The sequence below is a fragment of the Ranitomeya imitator genome, chromosome 5, assembly GCF_032444005.1.
Source record: "Ranitomeya imitator isolate aRanImi1 chromosome 5, aRanImi1.pri, whole genome shotgun sequence".
Lineage (NCBI taxonomy): Eukaryota > Metazoa > Chordata > Amphibia > Anura > Dendrobatidae > Ranitomeya > Ranitomeya imitator.
Genome location: NC_091286.1, coordinates 709,586,764 through 709,605,244, shown reverse-complemented (window position 1 = coordinate 709,605,244; position 18,481 = coordinate 709,586,764). Strand labels below are relative to the sequence as shown.

At 48.3% G+C, this 18,481-nt stretch overlaps 1 protein-coding gene across 2 annotated transcripts in view; it reads right to left on the bottom strand.

The window, feature by feature from the left end:
• Window positions 1–630: 630 nt before the first annotated feature.
• The window catches only part of PREB (prolactin regulatory element binding), a 45,146-nt gene continuing 27,295 nt past the window's right edge, over window positions 631–18,481 (bottom strand). For both annotated transcript variants that reach the window (XM_069728647.1, XM_069728648.1), the window contains exons 5-10: window positions 16,102–16,182; window positions 15,889–16,013; window positions 3,612–3,785; window positions 2,229–2,301; window positions 1,590–1,749; window positions 631–1,256 (exon numbers count right to left, since the gene is read on the bottom strand). In XM_069728647.1, the coding sequence (XP_069584748.1) occupies window positions 1,162–1,256; window positions 1,590–1,749; window positions 2,229–2,301; window positions 3,612–3,785; window positions 15,889–16,013; window positions 16,102–16,182 (708 nt within the window). In that variant the 3' untranslated portion in view covers window positions 631–1,161. The remainder of the gene's footprint in view (window positions 1,257–1,589; window positions 1,750–2,228; window positions 2,302–3,611; window positions 3,786–15,888; window positions 16,014–16,101; window positions 16,183–18,481) is intronic.

Sequence of the window (18,481 nt, the reverse complement as noted above, 5' to 3'; positions counted from 1 at the left end):
CAGGTTTGGATTTGTTGTCAGTCACAGCGACTGGATGTGAAGTCACAATGCGAAATTGTGACCATCGTGAAGCGTAACCACTGCTGGGTGCATCGATTGTGCTGGATTGTGTCACCATGCAGATGCTCTGGAACTGAAAGTCATTAGTTTATGGGCATTGATGGTATAAAACCAGTTACCTCCCTGGGAATACTGGGTCTCAGCTTCGACACAGAAGACGAGGCCCCCCTGCATGAGCCAACAGCAAACCCTCAGGTCAGGGATCTTCGCTTCTCTCAGTCCAGGTTATTTACAAATTAACAACATGAAAGTAACTAAGGAAATGCAGACGTCCGGTCCCGGCCTGGATTTGAGATCATGGCTAGAAAGTTCAGTCTTTCGGTTTCGAGACTGAGAACGTAGATTGTGAATATTAAACTTGATAAAATGAGAATAAGTCTGCATTTTTAGTCCTGGTCTCGGCACCAGCTTCTTCTACAGAAACCTATACGTACACAGTCAGTGCTGTGCTCCTCATCACATCCATGTGGTAACCTTTACTCCAGCAGTAAACCTTCATACATATGTTCTCTGTGAATATCAAGGCACGACCGGAAAGCTAAAGACCCCAAGAACACGCAAGACTGAACAACAAGTGTAAAATGCCTCTTTATTAGTGATTCTTGGGCTCAGCTTCCAGCAGCAGTCTCTGCACATGCAGGGTGGTCTCCAACATGTAAACACTGTATGGATGGCAGCGAAGTGGGGTCTGTGCAGCTTATATAAGTCATGATGGGGAATTTCACTCTTTACAGAAGGGAATTCAACCACCAAGGACCAGAGCTCATCCGTCAGCAGGAAGATGCACCACAGAGGTGACATTATTACACAATGGTCTATAACTAACCAGATAAAAGGTCGACCCTTCATAATCAACCGTCATGTTTCATCATTAGTTCAATGACTAGAAATCAGTCGTGGAATGTGGAGAAGACGGCGAGAACGTCAGTCCTTCCGATTGCAGCCGCTCATCGTCAGGGAGGCGAGTCATGTGCGGATACATGAGCGACCAGCGAGAAGTCTCCACACCATAACCACCATGGGAACCTTCCGATTCCTCTATGCACCCCGGCTCCAGGTCATGTCCTGGACTGTCATAGGATCTCCAATCGGATAACACTTCTAGAAGAAGTCTGGAAATGTGTATTGGAGCAGAATGATGGCGCCGACGACAAGCAATGCACAAAGGAGGAACAGCAGCCACACAGGGAAGGTTCCTGAAAGGGAAACCGCAGATGTCAGCTAAGGCACCACTAACTATACACACTTCAAGGGCTCACCCCTTCCTTCCATCCCTTGCCTTTAGATAAGTAGGCTGTGTGATCATAGACCACTATTCTCTAAGACCACCGTTCTCCACATATGGTGGTCGAAGGGTTGTAACTACAGATAATGGCCCAGGGGTTGTCACCACCAAAACAAGGGCGCAGGAGTATCACCACGTGTTGGCAGTATTGACTCACATAGACATAATCAGTGTTATTACAGCATGCTGACTACTCACAACCTCCCATACATCCTGAAAAAAACTCTGAACTGAGGACACCTACGTCTGCTGGGTACCACGTGTAGTTTACAGCGACTGTCCACCGCCACGCTCAGCATGGCCACCTCATTGTCACCACGTAGAACCTGTCCTTGCATCGTGTCGGGGAAGAAGGCCACGTCAGTGACCACAATGCCGTGCGCTTCCTGGACGTAGTACAGCTTCTGCACAGAGAGAGACCACTCAGGATGAGTAAGATGACAAAAAGGGAGAAGAGGGGTAAAGGCGGAAAAGAAGGGAGTGGAAGAAGAAAAGGAAGTGTAAGGAGCGGAGGAGAAAAAGGAAATAGAAGAGAAAATGAGGAAGAGGAGGAGAAGAGGAAGAAAAAGGAGCTGAGAGCAAAGAAAAAGATAGAGGGGTTTGAGGAGGATGATAAAAAAAAAAAAGAGGATAAAAGGAATAAAATAAAATCGATGCTTAAACAGAGTGCAGATGGTGCAACACATTATCAGTTCCCTCCTAGAGTTGAGCTCATACTCTATCTGCTCCTGATCCCCTCCCAATAGGCTCTTCCATAATTTACAGCCCAATCTGAGGTATGGGCTGACATTCACTAGTGCCCCCTGTGCTAGTGCTTCACATGATGCCCCATAAACTACTACAAGAGCCATCAACATCTTTTCACCTACTGCAACATACAAACCTGAAGAGAAAAAGAAATGTAGATGGCGACAGAGCCGGTGACGGAGCCCAGTCCCAGGAACGTTCCGCAATCACTGTAATAACCAAGTAACATGGAATTATCAAAACATGGAGCAGAAGACGATCTGTGAGGGACAAGTGTCACGATAATGTAAAAATGTCATAATGTGAGATTAGTTCTAGAAAGTACCATGTCACAGACACACACACACTGTAGTTTTGACCCCCTTTCTCCCCCTCTGCATTCGCTCATACAACAAACAAAGCCCTATGGCAGAGACTCTGTGCAACTTGAGAACAATGTGTGAGCAGTTTATGGCTTTTAAACTGCAGGCGACCAATCCCGTAAAGCCACTCGTTCCCCCCTCCCCTTTCCCAAAGAATGTCTTTGTCTGGGAACTCAAAAAACGTAAATAGTAGGAAAAAGAGTGCATGTCATTACTCAGCCCACTTAGTGATGTCACCACAAGAGGGAAAATCTTTACTCCTGCTGAGTTGTGAGGGAGAGATTTGGTCCAGGAAGCGAGCTAACAACAGCTCGGCAAAGCTGCGCTCATGCATCTAGATATATGGAAGCCCTTTCTCCTCCATAGCACACGGCCAGTCAAAAGCTGAAATGATCTGAACGCTATGTAAGTGTTCTATTCAATGTAAATCCCATTTTATTTGTAATTTGGAATGTACACATGATTTTGTCTTTATAATAGCTTTTATACTTTGTAAACACTGCCTACCTTTTTATGGAGTAAAATATATAAAATTACTAGCTTGTCTCTTCATGCTCTATAAACAAAATGTTGCTTCCTCTGGACCCGTTAACCTTTGCTGGAATCGGAGCTGGTGGCAGCATACTTTGTTCTGTGTGTTTGGGAATCTTTGTAGCGACGGCGGCGTTGATAATTATTGTTCCCGCCTGAGTGGGAGTAGTTATATCGCCCTAGCTGCAGCGTGCCCAATAGCCAGTACATAGCAGGCAGCCTTTCTGGCGACTAATAACCCTAGGTGCAGTATCTAATCTGACCTGAGGCTAAGTGGGGCGCAAGAGAGCTGCAAGTTCCAAACCGGAACTGGGAAGTGAGATATAGATAAATCCCCTTCAGAAGGAACCAAGGACAACCAAACAACCCCGCTTCGTGACAAATTGGTGTGAGTAGTGGGGACGATAAAGGTATTCTCCCCTGGGTCCCTAACATATTGTTGGGATCCATGACATTGTTGGCAGCACGGTGGGAACCGTGACAAGTCATCAGTGGGAAGAGAGAAGACGTGGTGGGGATTGGCAAAAACACAAAACAATCCCACCCATAAGACCTACAATGTGAGTGGAAGGGGTTGTCAATAACTGGAAGACAAGATGGGGACCCTGAGTAGGCAGCGTTCTTACCTTACTGCCAGGCAGGAGATGACCTCATTACCGCACGGCTCGGTGAGAAGTGGCAGGAAGCTCTGTCCATCCCACTTGGTGATGTAACATGGTGGAGGGCGGCGTTCTCTTTTATGAGGGATCTGCACTGTGTAGAGACGGAGACTTTTCTTCTGGTCCAGGACCTTCCCAAACCTGGTGATGTATTACCACTCCTCAGTATACTTTTCTCCACCCAGAAAACAAAACTCCATCCCCAAACACAACCCACCTCCTCATATACCGACTCCACAATGAAGAAGACCATCCCAAACCAAAATCCACCCTCTCATACTGACTCCACCCTGAGGAGGAAATTCCAAGCACAACCTACCCACTTATATCCTGATTCCTCCCTGAAGACCACCCCCAACAACAACACACCAACTTACAGTCATGGCCAAAAGTATTCACACCCCTGCAATTCTGTCAGATAATACTCAGTTTCTTCCTGAAAATGATTGCAATCACAAATTCTTTGGTATTATTATCTTCATTTAATTTGTCTTAAATGAAAACACACAAAAGAGAATGAAGCAAAAAGCAAAACATTGATCATTTCACACAAAACTCCAAAAATGGGCCAGACAAAAGTATTGGCACCCTCAGCCTAATACTTGGTTGCACAACCTTTAGCCAAAATAACCGCGACCAACCGCTTCCGGTAACCATCAATGAGTTTCTTACAATGCTCTGCTGGAATTTTAGACCATTCTTCTTTGGCAAACTGCTCCAGGTCCCTGATATTTGAAGGGCGCCTTCTCCAAACTGCCATTTTTAGATCTCTCCACAGGAGTTCTATGGGATTCAGGTCTGGACTCATTGCTGGCCACCTTAGAAGTCTCCAGTGCTTTCTCTCAAACCATTTTCTAGTGCTTTTTGAAGTGTGTTTTGGGTCATTGTCCTGCTGGAAGACCCATGACCTCTGAGGGAGACCCAGCTTTCTCACACTGGGCCCTACATTATGCTGCAAAATTTGTTGGTAGTCTTCAGACTTCATAATGCCATGCACACGGTCAAGCAGTCCAGTGCCAGAGGCAGCAAAGCAACCCCAAAACATCAGGGAACCTCCGCCATGTTTGACTGTAGGGACCGTGTTCTTTTCTTTGAATGCTTCTTTTTTTTCTCCTGTAAACTCTATGTTGATGCCTTTGCCCAAAAAGCTCTACTTTTGTCTCATCTGACCAGAGAACATTGTACCAAAACGTTTTAGCCTATTCAGGTAAGTTTTGGCAAACTCCAGCCTGGCTTTTTTATGTCTCGGGGTAAGAAGTGGGGTCTTCCTGGGTCTCCTACCATACAGTCCCTTTTCATTCAGATGAAATGATAATACGGGTTGACACTTTTGTACCCTTGGACTGCAGGGCAGCTTGAACTTGTTTGGATGTTAGTCGGGGTTGTTTATCCAACATCTGCACAATCCTGCGTTGAAATCTCTTGTCAATTTTTCTTTTCCGTCCACATCTAGGGAGGTTAGCCACAATGCCATGGGCTTTAAACTTCTTGATGACACTGCGCACGGTAGACACAGGAACATTCAGGTCTTTGGAGATGGACTTGTAGCCTTGAGATTGCTCATGCTTCCTCACAATTTGGTTTATCAAGTCTTCAGACAGTTCTTTGGTCTTCTTTCTTTTTTCCATGCTCAATGTGGTTCACACAAGGACACAGGACAGAGGTTGAGTCAACTTTAATCCATGTCAACTGGCTGCAAGTGTGATTTAGTTATTGCCAACACCTGTTAGGTGCCACAGGTAAGTTACAGGTGCTGTTAATTACACAAATTAGAGAAGCATCACAAGATTTTTCGAACGGTGTCAATACTTTTGTCCACCCCCTTTTTTATGTTTGGTGTGGAATTATATCCAATTTGGCTTTAGGACAATTCTTTTTGTGTTTTTTCATTTAAGACAAATTAAATGAAGATAATACCAAAGAATTTGTGTTTGCAATCATTTTCAAGAAGAAACTGAGTATTATCTGACAGAATTGCAGGGGTGTCAATACTTTTGGCCATGACTGTATATGGACTCCATCCTGAAGAAGACCATCCCAACTACAACCCTCCTCCTCATATCCAGATTCCACCTTGAAGAAGACCATCCCAACCAAAACCCTCATACATAGGAATGAACGGACCCATGGAATTTCGGGTATCAGAACTGTAATTGAGTCCCGAACTTTTGGCTGGAAAATTCTCTCTTCAGACTTCCCCGGAACTCCAAACATTGCAACAGATTTCTGGGACAAGTCTGCATTTAAGGTTTAGCACCAGACACTTACTGTCCAGTACAAATGCCTAAGTTTTAAGCTTGGGTTCGCTCATCTCCACACATATACTGACTCCACTCTGAAGATTACCATGTCAGCCATAACCCACCGCCTCATATACTGACTCCACCCTGAAGATTACCATACCAACCATAACCCACCGCCTCATATACTGACTCCACCCTGAAGATGACAATGCCAACCATAACCCACCACCTCATATACTGACTCCACCATGATGACCATGCCAACCATAACCCACTGCCTCATATACTGACTCCACCCTGAAGATGACCATGCCAACCATAACCCACCACCTCATATACTGACTCCACCATGAAGATGACCATGCCAACCATAACCCACCGCCTCATATACTGACTCCACCATGAAGATGACCATGCCAACCATAACCCACCACCTCATATACTGACTCCACCCTGAAGATTACCATGCCAACCATAACCCACCACCTCATATACTGACTCCACCCTGAAGATGACCATGCCAACCATAACCCACCACCTCATATACTGACTCCACCCTGAAGGTTACCATGTCAGCCATAACACACCACCTCATATACTGACTCCACCATGATGACCATGTCAGCCATAACCCATCACCTCATATACTGACTCCACCATGAAGATGACCATGTCAGCCATAACACACCACCTCATATACTGACTCCACCCTGAAGATGACCATGTCAGCCATAACCCACCACCTCATATACTGACTCCACCATGATGACCATGCCAACCATAACCCACCGCCTCATATACTGACTCCACGCTGAAGATGACCATGCCAATCATAACCCATCACCTCATATACTGACTCCACCCTGAAGATGACCATGTCAGCCATAACCCACCGCCTCATATACTGACTCCACTCTGAAGATGACATGCCAACCATAACCCACCGCCTCATATACTGACTCCACCCTGAAGATTACCATGCCAACCATAACCCACCGCCTCATATACTGACTCCACCCTGAAGATGACCATGCCAACCATAACCCACCGCCTCATATACTGACTCCACCCTGAAGATGACCATGTCAGCCATAACACACCACCTCATATACTGACTCCACCCTGAAGATTACCATGTCAGCCATAACACACCACCTCATATACTGACTCCACCATGATGACCATGTCAGCCATAACCCATCACCTCATATACTGACTCCACCATGAAGATGACCATGTCAGCCATAACACACCACCTCATATACTGACTCCACCCTGAAGATGACCATGTCAGCCATAACCCACCACCTCATATACTGACTCCACCATGATGACCATGCCAACCATAACCCACCGCCTCATATACTGACTCCACCCTGAAGATGACCATGCCAATCATAACCCATCACCTCATATACTGACTCCACCCTGAAGATGACCATGTCAGCCATAACCCACCGCCTCATATACTGACTCCACTCTGAAGATGACATGCCAACCATAACCCACCGCCTCATATACTGACTCCACCCTGAAGATGACCATGCCAACCATAACCCACCGCCTCATATACTGACTCCACCCTGAAGATGACCATGTCAGCCATAACACACCACCTCATATACTGACTCCACCATGAAGATGACCATGCCAACGATAACCCACCGCCTCATATACTGACTCCACCATGAAGATGACCATGCCAACCATAACACACCATCTCATATACTGACTCCACCATGAAGATGACCATGCCAACCATAACCCACCGCCTCATATACTGACTCCACCCTGAAGATGACCATGTCAACCATAACCCACCGCCTCATATACTGACTCCACTCTGAAGAAGACCATGCCAACCATAACCCACCGCCTCATATACTGACTCCACCCTGAAGATTACCATGTCAACCATAACCCACCGCCTCATATACTGACTCCACCCTGAAGATTACCATGCCAATCATAACCCATCACCTCATATACTGACTCCACCATGAAGATGATCATGTCAGCCATAACCCACCGCCTCATATACTGACTCCACCCTGAAGATGACCATGTCAACCATAACCCACCGCCTCATATACTGATTCCACCATGAAGATGACCATGCCAACGATAACCCACCGCCTCATATACTGACTCCACCATGAAGATGACCATGCCAACCATAACCCACCGCCTCATATACTGACTCCACCCTGAAGATGACCATGTCAACCATAACCCACCGCCTCATATACTGATTCCACCATGAAGATGACCATGCCAATCATAACCCACCGCCTCATATACTGACTCCACCATGAAGATGACCATGCCAATCATAACCCACCACCTCATATACTGACTCCACCATGATGACCATGTCAGCCATAACCCATCACCTTATATACTGACTCCACCATGAAGATGACCATGCCAATCATAACCCACCACCTCATATACTGACTCCACCATGAAGATGACCATACCAACGATAACCCCTGAAGAAGCCTACGCGAAACGCGCGTAGGGGCTGGCGGTTCCCCATCCACACTACGGCAAACATGGGTGAGGTTCATTCTCTTTAAATATTTTCATTATTGTGGAACGGTAGCTTTAGTTTTAGTGGCTATTTGTAACATTTATAGACATGGTACTGCGAACTTGAAACCTCTGGCCGGATATATTATGTTTGTGTGGGTGTAGGAATATCTTTACCTGGATCCTTTCACAAATAGTGAGAGACCCTCTTTTTTGTATAACCAATTTTTGTATTGATATACTGAGACTGTTTTAGGATTATGTATTTAATAAATGTTATACCCTTTTATTCATAAATGAGCTTTTCTGACTACATTCGCTTTATTGTCTATTGACTCCACCATGAAGATGACCATGCCAACCATAACCCACCGCCTCATATACTGACTCCACCAAGATGACCATGCCAACCATAACCCACCGCCTCATATACTGACTCCACCATGAAGATGACCATGCCAACCATAACCCACCGCCTCATATACTGACTCCACCATGAAGATGACCATGCCAACCATAACCCACCACCTCATATACTGACTCCACCCTGAAGATTACCATGCCAACCATAACCCACCACCTCATATACTGACTCCACCCTGAAGATGACCATGCCAACCATAACCCACCACCTCATATACTGACTCCACCCTGAAGGTTACCATGTCAGCCATAACACACCACCTCATATACTGACTCCACCATGATGACCATGTCAGCCATAACCCATCACCTCATATACTGACTCCACCATGAAGATGACCATGTCAGCCATAACACACCACCTCATATACTGACTCCACCCTGAAGATGACCATGTCAGCCATAACCCACCACCTCATATACTGACTCCACCATGATGACCATGCCAACCATAACCCACCGCCTCATATACTGACTCCACGCTGAAGATGACCATGCCAATCATAACCCATCACCTCATATACTGACTCCACCCTGAAGATGACCATGTCAGCCATAACCCACCGCCTCATATACTGACTCCACTCTGAAGATGACATGCCAACCATAACCCACCGCCTCATATACTGACTCCACCCTGAAGATTACCATGCCAACCATAACCCACCGCCTCATATACTGACTCCACCCTGAAGATGACCATGCCAACCATAACCCACCGCCTCATATACTGACTCCACCCTGAAGATGACCATGTCAGCCATAACACACCACCTCATATACTGACTCCACCCTGAAGATTACCATGTCAGCCATAACACACCACCTCATATACTGACTCCACCATGATGACCATGTCAGCCATAACCCATCACCTCATATACTGACTCCACCATGAAGATGACCATGTCAGCCATAACACACCACCTCATATACTGACTCCACCCTGAAGATGACCATGTCAGCCATAACCCACCACCTCATATACTGACTCCACCATGATGACCATGCCAACCATAACCCACCGCCTCATATACTGACTCCACCCTGAAGATGACCATGCCAATCATAACCCATCACCTCATATACTGACTCCACCCTGAAGATGACCATGTCAGCCATAACCCACCGCCTCATATACTGACTCCACTCTGAAGATGACATGCCAACCATAACCCACCGCCTCATATACTGACTCCACCCTGAAGATGACCATGCCAACCATAACCCACCGCCTCATATACTGACTCCACCCTGAAGATGACCATGTCAGCCATAACACACCACCTCATATACTGACTCCACCATGAAGATGACCATGCCAACGATAACCCACCGCCTCATATACTGACTCCACCATGAAGATGACCATGCCAACCATAACACACCATCTCATATACTGACTCCACCATGAAGATGACCATGCCAACCATAACCCACCGCCTCATATACTGACTCCACCCTGAAGATGACCATGTCAACCATAACCCACCGCCTCATATACTGACTCCACTCTGAAGAAGACCATGCCAACCATAACCCACCGCCTCATATACTGACTCCACCCTGAAGATTACCATGTCAACCATAACCCACCGCCTCATATACTGACTCCACCCTGAAGATTACCATGCCAATCATAACCCATCACCTCATATACTGACTCCACCATGAAGATGATCATGTCAGCCATAACCCACCGCCTCATATACTGACTCCACCCTGAAGATGACCATGTCAACCATAACCCACCGCCTCATATACTGATTCCACCATGAAGATGACCATGCCAACGATAACCCACCGCCTCATATACTGACTCCACCATGAAGATGACCATGCCAACCATAACCCACCGCCTCATATACTGACTCCACCCTGAAGATGACCATGTCAACCATAACCCACCGCCTCATATACTGATTCCACCATGAAGATGACCATGCCAATCATAACCCACCGCCTCATATACTGACTCCACCATGAAGATGACCATGCCAATCATAACCCACCACCTCATATACTGACTCCACCATGATGACCATGTCAGCCATAACCCATCACCTTATATACTGACTCCACCATGAAGATGACCATGCCAATCATAACCCACCACCTCATATACTGACTCCACCATGAAGATGACCATACCAACGATAACCCCTGAAGAAGCCTACGCGAAACGCGCGTAGGGGCTGGCGGTTCCCCATCCACACTACGGCAAACATGGGTGAGGTTCATTCTCTTTAAATATTTTCATTATTGTGGAACGGTAGCTTTAGTTTTATTGGCTATTTGTAACATTTATAGACATGGTACTGCGAACTTGAAACCTCTGGCCGGATATATTATGTTTGTGTGGGTGTAGGAATATCTTTACCTGGATCCTTTCACAAATAGTGAGAGACCCTCTTTTTTGTATAACCAATTTTTGTATTGATATACTGAGACTGTTTTAGGATTATGTATTTAATAAATGTTATACCCTTTTATTCATAAATGAGCTTTTCTGACTACATTCGCTTTATTGTCTATTGACTCCACCATGAAGATGACCATGCCAACCATAACCCACCGCCTCATATACTGACTCCACCAAGATGACCATGCCAACCATAACCCACCGCCTCATATACTGACTCCACCATGAAGATGACCATGCCAACCATAACCCACCGCCTCATATACTGACTCCACCATGAAGATGACCATGCCAACCATAACCCACCGCCTCATATACTGACTCCACCAAGATAACCATGCCAACCATAACCCACCGCCTCATATACTGACTCCACCATGAAGATGACCATGCCAACCATAACCCACCGCCTCTTATACTGACTCCACCATGAAGACCATGCCAACCATAACCCATCACCTTATATACTGACTCCACCATGAAGATGACCATGCCAATCATAACCCACCGCCTCATATACTGACTCCACCATGAAGACCATGCCAACCATAACCCACCGCCTCATATACTGACTCCACCATGGAGATGACCATGTCAACCATAACCCACCGCCTCATATACTGACTCCACCATGAAGATGATCATGCCAACCATAACCCACCGCCTCATATACTGACTCCACCATGAAGATGACCATGCCAACCATAACCCACCGCCTCATATACTGACTCCACCAAGATGACCATGCCAACCATAACCCACCGCCTCATATACTGACTCCACCATGAAGACCATGCCAACCATAACCCACCGCCTCATATACTGACTCCACCATGAAGATGACCATGCCAACCATAACCCACCGCCTCATATACTGACTCCACCATGAAGATGACCATGCCAACCATAACCCACCGCCTCATATACTGACTCCACCATGAAGATGACCATGCCAACCATAACCCACCGCCTCATATACTGACTCCACCATGAAGATGACCATGCCAACCATAACCCACCGCCTCATATACTGACTCCACCATGAAGACCATGCCAACCATAACCCACCGCCTCATATACTGACTCCACCATGAAGATGACCATGCCAACCATAACCCACCGCCTCATATACTGACTCCACCATGAAGATGATCATGTCAGCCATAACCCACCGCCTCATATACTGACTCCACCCTGAAGATGACCATGTCAACCATAACCCACCGCCTCATATACTGACTCCACCATGAAGATGATCATGCCAACCATAACCCACCGCCTCATATACTGACTCCACCATGAAGATGACCATGCCAACCATAACCCACCGCCTCATATACTGACTCCACCAAGATGACCATGCCAACCATAACCCACCGCCTCATATACTGACTCCACCATGAAGATGACCATGCCAACCATAACCCACCGCCTCATATACTGACTCCACCATGAAGACCATGCCAACCATAACCCACCGCCTCATATACTGACTCCACCATGAAGATGACCATGCCAACCATAACCCACCGCCTCATATACTGACTCCACCATGAAGATGATCATGCCAACCATAACCCACCGCCTCATATACTGACTCCACCATGAAGATGATCATGTCAGCCATAACCCATCACCTCATATACTGACTCCACCATGAAGACCATGCCAACCATAACCCACCGCCTCATATACTGACTCCACCCTGAAGATTACCATGCCAACCATAACCCACCGCCTCATATACTGACTCCACCCTGAAGATGACCATGTCAACCATAACCCACCGCCTCATATACGGATTCCACCATGAAGATGACCATGCCAACGATAACCCACCGCCTCATATACTGACTCCACCATGAAGATGATCATGTCAGCCATAACCCACCGCCTCATATACTGACTCCACCCTGAAGATGACCATGTCAACCATAACCCACCGCCTCATATACTGATTCCACCATGAAGATGACCATGCCAACGATAACCCACCGCCTCATATACTGATTCCACCATGAAGATGAAAATGCCAACCATAACCCACCGCCTCATATACTGATTCCACCATGAAGATGACCATGCCAATCATAACCCACCGCCTCATATACTGACTCCACCATGAAGATGACCATGCCAATCATAACCCACCACCTCATATACTGATTCCACCATGAAGATGACCATGCCAACGATAACCCACCGCCTCATATACTGACTCCACCATGATGACCATGTCAGCCATAACCCATCACCTCATATACTGACTCCACCATGAAGATGACCATGCCAATCATAACCCACCACCTCATATACTGATTCCACCATGAAGATGACCATGCCAACGATAACCCACCGCCTCATATACTGACTCCACCAAGATGACCATGCCAACCATAACCCACCGCCTCATATACTGACTCCACCATGAAGATGACCATGCCAACCATAACCCACCGCCTCATATACTGACTCCACCATGAAGACCATGCCAACCATAACCCACCGCCTCATATACTGACTCCACCATGAAGATGACCATGCCAACCATAACCCACCGCCTCATATACTGACTCCACCATGAAGATGATCATGTCAGCCATAACCCACCGCCTCATATACTGACTCCACCCTGAAGATGACCATGTCAACCATAACCCACCGCCTCATATACTGACTCCACCATGAAGATGATCATGCCAACCATAACACACCGCCTCATATACTGACTCCACCATGAAGATGACCATGCCAACCATAACCCACCGCCTCATATACTGACTCCACCAAGATGACCATGCCAACCATAACCCACCGCCTCATATACTGACTCCACCATGAAGATGACCATGCCAACCATAACCCACCGCCTCATATACTGACTCCACCATGAAGACCATGCCAACCATAACCCACCGCCTCATATACTGACTCCACCATGAAGATGACCATGCCAACCATAACCCACCGCCTCATATACTGACTCCACCATGAAGATGATCATGCCAACCATAACCCACCGCCTCATATACTGACTCCACCATGAAGATGATCATGTCAGCCATAACCCATCACCTCATATACTGACTCCACCATGAAGACCATGCCAACCATAACCCACCGCCTCATATACTGACTCCACCCTGAAGATTACCATGCCAACCATAACCCACCGCCTCATATACTGACTCCACCCTGAAGATGACCATGTCAACCATAACCCACCGCCTCATATACTGATTCCACCATGAAGATGACCATGCCAACGATAACCCACCGCCTCATATACTGACTCCACCATGAAGATGATCATGTCAGCCATAACCCACCGCCTCATATACTGACTCCACCCTGAAGATGACCATGTCAACCATAACCCACCGCCTCATATACTGATTCCACCATGAAGATGACCATGCCAACGATAACCCACCGCCTCATATACTGACTCCACCATGAAGATGAAAATGCCAACCATAACCCACCGCCTCATATACTGATTCCACCATGAAGATGACCATGCCAATCATAACCCACCGCCTCATATACTGACTCCACCATGAAGATGACCATGCCAATCATCACCCACCACCTCATATACTGATTCCACCATGAAGATGACCATGCCAACGATAACCCACCGCCTCATATACTGACTCCACCATGATGACCATGTCAGCCATAACCCATCACCTCATATACTGACTCCACCATGAAGATGACCATGCCAATCATAACCCACCACCTCATATACTGATTCCACCATGAAGATGACCATGCCAACGATAACCCACCGCCTCATATACTGACTCCACCAAGATGACCATGCCAACCATAACCCACCGCCTCATATACTGACTCCACCATGAAGATGACCATGCCAACGATAACCCCTGAAGAAGCCTACGCGAAACGCGCGTAGGGGCTGGCGGTTCCCCATCCACACTACGGCAAACATGGGTGAGGTTCATTCTCTTTAAATATTTTCATTATTGTGGAACGGTAGCTTTAGTTTTAGTGGCTATTTGTAACATTTATAGACATGGTACTGCGAACTTGAAACCTCTGGCCGGATATATTATGTTTGTGTGGGTGTAGGAATATCTTTACCTGGATCCTTTTACAAATAGTGAGAGACCCTCTTTTTTGTATAACCAATTTTTGTATTGATATACTGAGACTGTTTTAGGATTATGTATTTAATAAATGTTATACCCTTTTATTCATAAATGAGCTTTTCTGACTACATTCGCTTTATTGTCTATTGACTCCACCATGAAGATGACCATGCCAACCATAACCCACCGCCTCATATACTGACTCCACCAAGATGACCATGCCAACCATAACCCACCGCCTCATATACTGACTCCACCATGAAGATGACCATGCCAACCATAACCCACCGCCTCATATACTGACTCCACCAAGATGACCATGCCAACCATAACCCACCGCCTCATATACTGACTCCACCATGAAGATGACCATGCCAACCATAACCCACCGCCTCATATACTGACTCCACCATGAAGATGATCATGCCAACCATAACCCACCGCCTCATATACTGACTCCACTCTGATCCCTACCCTTCCCCCCATATCCCGCTGCCTCTTCTCACCTGCAGGCACGATATTTATACATTTTATCAGGGATATTGGGCAGATTTTCATTCCAGCTGAGCTCAGACAGAAGTTGGTCAGACTCCCAGACACAGCAGCGGAAATCCTGGCCGACAGTCACCACCTGTAGAGTTGACGGTTATGTGTCCATCAGTCTCAAGTTATGCCCAACCCAAATTCACACTGTGACCCTTCACCTCCTCCCAGGTCACCTTATTATCAGGGCTGACAGTGATATCCTCGATTTCTCCTTCATGCGCTTTGAAATCATAAAGATTTTTCATTCCTGGAAACTAAAAGAAAATATAAGAGCGAGGATCCAATTGAGATAAGAGCCCCACCCCCTGCCGGGTGACATCACTGCCAGGAACCTCCCATAAACGACAGAAGAGCCCCACCCCCCGCCGGGTGACATCACTGCCAGGAACCTCCCATAAACGACAGAAGAGCCCCACCCCCCACCCAGTGACATCACTGCCAGGAACCTCCCATAAACGGCAGAAGAGCCCCACCCCCACCCAGTGACATCACTGCAAGGAACCTTCCATAAACGGCAGAAGAGCCCCACCCCCCACCCAGTGACATCACTGCCAGGAACCTCCCATAAACGGCAGAAGAGCCCCACCCCCCACCCAGTGACAACACTGCCAGGAACCTCCCATAAACGGCAGAAGAGCCCCACCCCCCACCCAGTGACATCACTGCCAGGAACCTCCCATAAACGGCAGAAGAACCCCACCCCCTACCCGGTGACATTACTGCCAGGAACCTCCCATAAACGACAGAAGAGCCCCACCCCCCACCCAGTGACAACACTGCCAGGAACCTCCCATAAACGGCAGAAGAGCCCCACCCCCCACCCAGTGACATCACTGCCAGGAACCTCCCATAAACGGCAGAAGAACCCCACCCCCTACCCGGTGACATCACTGCCAGGAACCTCCCATAAACGACAGAAGAGCCCCACCCCCTACCCGGTGACATCACTGCCAGGAACCTCCCATAAACGACAGAAGAGCCCCACCCCCTACCCGGTGACATCACTGCCAGGAACCTCCCATAAACGACAGAAGAGCCCCACCCCCTACCCGGTGACATCACTGCCAGGAACCTCCCATAAACGGCAGAAGAGCCCCACCCCCTACCCGGTGACATCACTGCCAGGAACCTCCCATAAACGGCAGAAGAGCCCCACCCCCCACCCAGTGACATCACTGCCAGGAACCTCCCATAAACAGCAGAAGAGCCCCACCCCCCACCCAGTGACATCACTGCAAGGAACCTCCCATAAACGGCAGAAGAGCCCCACCCCCCACCCAGTGACATCACTGCCAGGAACCTCCCATAAATGGCAGAAGAGCGCCACCCCCCACCCAGTGACATCACTGCCAGGAACCTCCCATAAATGGCAGAAGAGCGCCACCCCCCACCCAGTGACATCACTGCAAGGAACCTCCCATAAATGGCAGAAGAGCCCCACCCCCTACCCGGTGACATCACTGCCAGGAACCTCCCATAAACGACAGAAGAGCGCCACCCCCCACCCCGTGACATCACTGCCAGGAACCTCCCATAAACGGCAGAAGAGCCCCACCCCCCACCCAGTGACATCACTGCAAGGAACCTCCCATAAACGACAGAAGAGCGCCACCCCCACCCCGTGACATCACTGCCAGGAACCTCCCATAAATGGAAGAAGAGCGCCACCCCCCACCCCGTGACATCACTGCCAGGAACCTCCCATAAATGGAAGAAGAGCGCCACCCCCCACCCCGTGACATCACTGCCAGGAACCTCCCATAAATGGCAGAAGAGCCCCACCCCCCACCCAGTGACATCACTGCCAGGAACCTCCCATAAACGACAGAAGAGCGCCACCCCGTGACATCACTGCCAGGAACCTCCCATAAATGGCAGAAGAGCGCCACCCCGTGACATCACTGCCAGGAACCTCCCATAAACGGCAGAAGAGCCCCACCCCCTACCTGGTGACATCACTGCCAGGAACAGCCTGAGAAAAGAGGCCTGCCTGGTGACAGCACTGCCAGGGTGGAGGAGCAGTGTATGACCCCACTCTGCAGGCCCATGACTCAGGGCTGGAGGAGCAATGTATGACCTCACTCTGCAGGCCCATGGCTCAGGGCTGGATGAGCAATGTATGACCTCACTCTGCAGGCCCATGGCTCAGGGGTGGAGGAGCAGTGTATGACCCCACTCTGCAGGCCCATGACTCAGGGGTGGAGGAGCGGTGTATGACCCCACTCTGCAGGCCCATGGCTCAGGGGTGGAGGAGCAGTGTATGACCTCACTCTGCAGGCCCATGGCTCAGGGCTGGAGGAGCAATGTATGACCTCACTCTGCAGGCCCATGGCTCAGGGGTGGAGGAGCAGTGTATGACCCCACTCTGCAGGCCCATGACTCAGGGGCGGAGGAGCGGTGTATGACCCCACTCTGCAGGCCCATGGCTCAGGGGCGGAGGAGCAGTGTATGACCCCACTCTGCAGGCCCATGATTCAGGGGTGGAGGAGCAGTGTATGACCCCACTCTGCAGGCCCATGACTCAGGGGTGGAGGAGCGGTGTATGACCCCACT